At 38.5% G+C, this 6,117-nt stretch overlaps 1 protein-coding gene across 2 annotated transcripts; it reads left to right on the forward strand.

The window, feature by feature from the left end:
- Positions 1-1,646: 1,646 nt before the first annotated feature.
- On the forward strand, positions 1,647-4,838 carry ZBTB21 (zinc finger and BTB domain containing 21). Of its 2 annotated transcripts, XM_009816072.2 has the most exons (2): positions 1,662-3,243; positions 3,847-4,838. In XM_009816072.2, exons 1-2 carry the CDS (start codon positions 1,662-1,664, stop codon positions 4,836-4,838), a joined length of 2,574 nt encoding a protein of 857 aa, XP_009814374.1. The 2 variants fall into 2 exon arrangements, with proteins under 2 accessions (XP_009814373.1, XP_009814374.1); XM_009816071.2 differs by having other exon boundaries at positions 1,647-4,838.
- Positions 4,839-6,117: the final 1,279 nt, after the last annotated feature.

The raw sequence follows: 6,117 nt of genomic DNA on the forward strand, positions 1-6,117 counted from the left end.
TAAAATAATGTGTATGAAACGACACTGCAAGACACTAAAACACTCAGTAAAGAGTCAGATCTGGTGAGGAAACAGAATTCTGGCTTTGGTGTTGCCGTGACACTACTAACTCATTCGGTAGCTTCAGGTGTAGAAGTGGTAACTGAGTCCTATGATATGATCAATGCCCTGAGACACTGTATGTGGCACCCTTTGATTCATTTCTCAATAATACCAGTTTAGACTTGATCACTTATTTAGATCCATTAGTTGTAAGATTTACCACCCCCATTTATTAGTTACGGGGTTACGGCTTCTTAATATTGTTTTTTATTTTGATAAACTTTTCAGTTTTGCTTGTAAGCTGATGAACAGTGAAACCTTTTTGCTGTAGTAGCATACATCATGTATAAATATCTAAAGAGTAGTTTCTCAACTCAGCTGTAAAAAGAAGAGAATTGCTTTTAACTGACATGTCATTGACTTGTTTTACTACCACCATAGAGGAAGGTAGTGTAAAATTCTTGCAGGTTAACTTGAACAGAATTGTAAAAGTGTCCATGAAAAAAAAAAATTGGATATTGCTGATTTCTCTCTGTGTGTACATGTGCACAGACAATATAAATTACAATTCATGCCACAGAAGTTCTTTGTTTAAACTGACTTAAAATCTGATTCTTTTCTTTTGTTAAGATCTAATCAGGAGCAGTCTATTGAGTTATTGAGACATCCTGCAGTACGGAGTGGGCTGTGTTTTGAAGCACATGGAACATGGGGATTTCTGCAGTGCAGTTTAATTTGTGTTTATTGTACTCTGGGATGCGCCTGAGGGTAACTGTTCCTCAAGTATATGGGTTGTGGGCATAAAGTGTTCTTATACTAATGAATAAAATGGGGAGTTCAGTTCTCTGATTGCTTTTAAGCTAGAAGAAAGCGATGCAGGGATACTTCGATTATAATTGTGAAATTTCCAAGAAACCAGATCCTGTCAGTGCAGTTATAAGTGACATATATTTGATAGCTAGAAGTATATCTTAACAATACTTATTAAACATAAGTAAACATGATGAATTAATCTAGATTACAGACAATAATCCTGCTTCCTTCTCCCTTCCCAGTATCAATGCCCTTTCCATCATCCTATTAAAAATTACAACAAAACCCCATTAATTTGTTTAATCAGCAGGAGACTAAGGGTTGCTTAGCCTCAAAAAGGTGACTTGGCATAACTAAGCTTTAGATATCTGATTCAAGAGTTTATCAATGCAGTTGTCGAGATAGATCTTCATAAAGCTAAAGCTGAGAAAAAGATGATCAAGAGTGAAATGACTGAACTCTTCCTTCATGTGGACAGGTGTATTGCAGGAAGAGAACACAGCCCCGCCACCTCCCAAATTAGTTAGGTGTAATATTCTTGGTGTAAGATGAGCTATTAGTGGTGTATTTGAAAGTGGGCATGTGAGCTGGTTCTTCTCATGCCTGTGCATCTGTTGGAGCTAACAGTATTTTTTTAATTGCCATACCTTTCCTCCAAACAAGCTGTTTTCTTCAGCACTGTTGATTGTGGTTTAGCCAGTTTATGAAGTACAGAGGGATTAGGTGTGTTTATCTCTAACAACAGTTCACATAAGGCAACCTACAACTTTTTTTTGTTGTTGTTCTTTTTCAGAAACATCAGCATCATGGAGGGGCTCTTGCATTACATAAATCCAGCACATGCCATTTCACTTCTAAGCGCACTGAATGAGGAGCGTCTAAAAGGACAGCTGTGTGATGTTGTTCTTATAGTAGGAGATCAGAAATTTCGAGCTCATAAAAATGTTCTGGCTGCCAGCAGTGAATACTTCCAGACTCTGTTCACAAATAAGGAGAATGAGTCTCAGTCAGTGTTTCAACTCGACTTTTGTGAACCAGATGCTTTTGATAATGTGTTAAACTACATTTATTCTTCATCCTTGTTCATTGAGAAAGGCAGTCTTGCAGCTGTGCAAGAACTGGGCTACAGTCTTGGAATATCCTTTCTTACAAACATTGTTTCTAAGAGTCCTCAAGCTCCTTTTCCAGCTTGCCCTATTAAGAAAATACTGTATCAAGATGAAGATGAAAGTAGTTCTCAGAAGAGAAGTGTCATTGTCTGTCAGAACAGAATTGAAGCACAAGCGAAAAGTATAAATCAAACACAACATGATTTAAGCCATACTTCAAAACCTTCACCCTCTGTTGCTGTCAAAACTAGCAGTAGACCACAAGTAACAAAACCAACTGAAACCCTTCACAACTTATCACTGACTGAAAGGAGATGGCTGAAAGAAAGCCCTGTGAGCTATACCAAGCTTCATGAAACTTCTGGAACTGTGGAGGATCAGAGCAGAGGTGGTTTAGTGAAAAGGAACACAGTACTGCCTCAAATGCCTTTAGCAGAGAAAGAAATTGCAAGTGATGAACCAGGAAGCAGTGGTCAGCTTTTAAGAGGAAAGGCCACAGAGATGTCATTAAAAAGACTGCGTCCACCAGTCTTGTCTCTGCGTGGCACATCAGAATCCACATTTTTGTTGAGAGAGGCAGGAAAAGGAAATAGCCAAGGTGAAGACAGGAATTTGCTGTACTACTCAAAGTTAGGGCTAGTAATCCCATCTAGTGGATCTGGTCCAGAAAACCAAAGTATTGACAGAAGTGGGCCACTTGTAAAAAGTCTCCTTCGAAGATCACTGTCCATGGACAGCCAGGTTCCTATTTACTCACCTTCTGTTGACCTAAAACCTTCACAGGTATCATCATCCTCCTCACCAGGAATTAATGATTCCCAGAAGACATTTAATGTTGTGTCTCAAAAGTCATCCTTGAAAGAGTCATCAGAGAAGTTAGTCTTAGATGAAAAACCACAGGTAATACACCCACATCGCCTTAGGTCTTTCAGTGCCTCTCAGTCAACTGATAGGGAGGTTGCTTCCCCTCTCACAGAGGTGCGAATAAAAACTGAACCTAGCAGTCCACTTTCAGATCCTGCCGAAATAATAAGAGTTACAGTGGGTGATGCTTCAGCGTTGACAAATAAAGACTTTCCTTTTAAAACTGAGGATGATCATAAGGAGCCCAGCAGACTTCCAGCAAAAAGGAGATTTCAAGCTGATAGAAGACTACCATTTAAGAAACAGAAGGCAGATGAGCAGGGTTCTCCTGGGTCAGAAGATAACTTTGAGGAAGGCTCAAGCCCTACGCACCTTGATGCTGATTTTCCTGATTCTGATGTCAGTAAAGATGAATACAGTGAGATGGAAGAAGCAAGACCAAATAAAAAATTCAAATGCAAGCATTGCCTTAAAATTTTCAGGTCAACAGCAGGTCTTCATCGTCATGTTAACATGTATCATAATCCAGAGAAGCCCTATGCTTGTGACATATGCCACAAGAGGTTTCACACAAATTTCAAAGTGTGGACGCACTGCCAGACACAACATGGAATTGTTAAGAATCCCTCACCTGCTTCCAGTTCGCATGCTGTTTTGGATGAAAAATTCCAAAGAAAACTGATCGATATAGTGAGAGAGAGAGAAATTAAAAAAGCTCTAATAGTTAAACTAAGACGTGGCAAGCAAGGTTTTCAGGGACAGTCTGCTTCGCAAGCACAACAAGTCATCAAAAGGAATTTAAGATCGAGAACCAAAGGAGCCTATATTTGTACCTACTGTGGGAAAGCTTATCGTTTCCTCTCGCAATTTAAACAGCACATAAAAATGCACCCAGGGGAGAAACCAATTGGAGGAAATAAGGCTCCTAAGCAGAAAGATCATATTCATATTGAAAGTCCAGTAGAAAATAAAGAGGTTTATCAGTGCCGTCTCTGCAACGCTAAGCTCTCTTCGCTTATTGAACAGGGAAATCATGAGCGACTCTGTAGAAATGCTACTGTCTGTCCTTACTGCAGCCTTAGATTTTCTTCTCCGGAGCTGAAGCATGAGCATGAAAGCAAGTGTGAATACAAGAAGCTTACTTGTCTTGAGTGTATGCGTACCTTTAAATCATCCTTCAGTATTTGGCGTCATCAAGTTGAAGTTCACAATCAAAACACAATGGCTCCATCAGAGAACTTTTCTTTACCTATCCTGGATCACAATGGAGAAATAACTAGTTCGTCAAGATTGCCTCCTCAGTCAGAATCCAATAAAATGAACAATTTTGTTGCTGCAAAGGAAGATGGTGTATTCAGCGATTCGTCAGAACAAATAAATTTTGATTCGGAAGATTCCTCATGCCTACCTGAAGACTTAAGTGTTTCCAAGCAGTTTAAAATTCAGATCAAAGAAGAGCCTGCAGATGATGTCGAGGATGAGGTCACTGAAACGAGCAGAGAACCTAAGGAAGTGGTCTCCAACAAAGATGCTGGTTTGTGGCCCTGTGAAAAGTGTGGGAAGGTTTTCACTGTACGCAAACAGCTGGAGCGTCACCAAGAGCTCTTATGCTCTGTGAAGCCATTTATTTGTCATGTATGTAACAAGGCCTTCCGAACCAATTTCCGTCTGTGGAGTCACTTCCAGTCTCATATGTCACAGGCTGCAGAGGAGTCCACAAATAAGGAGCCTGAGATATGTCCACCAGCTAATTCCCCATCACCACCACCGTTACCTCCACCCCCACCCCTCCCCAAAATCCAGCCTTTGGAGCCTGATAGTCCAACAGGCTTGTCTGAAAGCTCCACTACTACTGAAAAATTATTTGTACCACAGGAGTCAGATACACTCTTCTATCATGCTCCACCACTCTCAGCAATCACATTCAAAAGACAATACATGTGTAAACTCTGTCATAGGACTTTCAAGACAGCTTTTAGTCTTTGGAGCCATGAACAGACACACAATTAGCTTTAACAGATACCTTAAAAAGCTGGTTCAGTGGAGGCTCTGTTCAGGATCTTAGATGTATGCCATATAAACTAGAAATCTAAGAGGATCAAAACAACAACAATGACAAAAAATTTGGAATTTGTGATGCTGCTTGGATTTGAAGGTTAAGGTAAATTAACTTGGTTACTAGGTAGAAAGCAGAGTACTTTAAAATACTGTGGTCTGGGATCTAACAGTAACAGAATGATTTTTATTTCATTTAACACTGAAATACCATCACATCTGGATTGTATGCATGGATCTTCATCCTGTGATGTTGGTGTGTGCGTGTGTATTATATATAAGGTTATATATTAAATGAAAGAGCAACAACAATTTGGATTCTAACTGTGAGTTTATAGTAGTGAAATACTGTAGCCAGCTTCATTAATTTTTTTTTAAAAGAAACCAACACACAAGCTCCATATAAATAGTTGCCATGTACTTGCAGTTAAGGAGGAAGTGGATGGAGTGTCTTGCTGTATTGATTTAGGTCTTAGAAACCTTTAGCAATAACAAATAAACCTCAAGTTTGAGTAATCCTGATGTTATTGGATACGAATGTTTGCTATTTTAAGGGAACATAGAATTGTTTTGTTGTTATAGGGAACTTGTGCAAATTAAAATAGAATCTAAAGTCAGCAATATTATTACTCAGATTTTATATAAAAAGTAGCAGCAAGCCTGCTTTCAGCCATTTAATTACAAGTTTCTAAGGAAAATTGGGGGAGGGGGTACTTTGCTTTATATGATGTCCCAAAGACTAATTTACTATAGATACTTCGGTAGCTAAAGTCATTGTATTAACAGCCATCATAATGCAAATGGTACTGTTTGTAATATGAACTAAGATTGAATGGATGTCAGACAAGTTTCATAATATTGTTTCCACTATTTGTACAATTGTTTGTAATTCTAACTACAAAGGAATGTATAACTACTAAATCAAAAACAGAGAGCTCATTAAGGGACAGAAGATGAGTTGTGTTCCTATACACAGTAATAAGCTTGGCCATGAGTACAAAGGTATGTTTTAACAAAAACTAAAAATGTAAATATTTATATAGACACCTGTATAAATGAAGAAGTATGTATTTGAAATTTGTATTAAGCATACATATCCAGCTCAAAGCAGAGGAAAAAACATCACACTACAATCACTGCATTTTATGAATACAATGCATAGAATATTCTTTCTGCCGCTTTCTATCATTTGTGATACTGTGTTGCAATTTTCTAATTTGTTGAAAATCGTGGT

Source organism: Gavia stellata, chromosome 1 (assembly GCF_030936135.1).
Source record: "Gavia stellata isolate bGavSte3 chromosome 1, bGavSte3.hap2, whole genome shotgun sequence".
Lineage (NCBI taxonomy): Eukaryota > Metazoa > Chordata > Aves > Gaviiformes > Gaviidae > Gavia > Gavia stellata.

Excerpts from the sequence above, each read along its gene's own strand:
- ZBTB21 (XM_009816071.2), top strand. The coding sequence starts at position 1,662 with ATGGAGGGGCTCTTGCATTACATAAATCCAGCACATGCCATTTCACTT.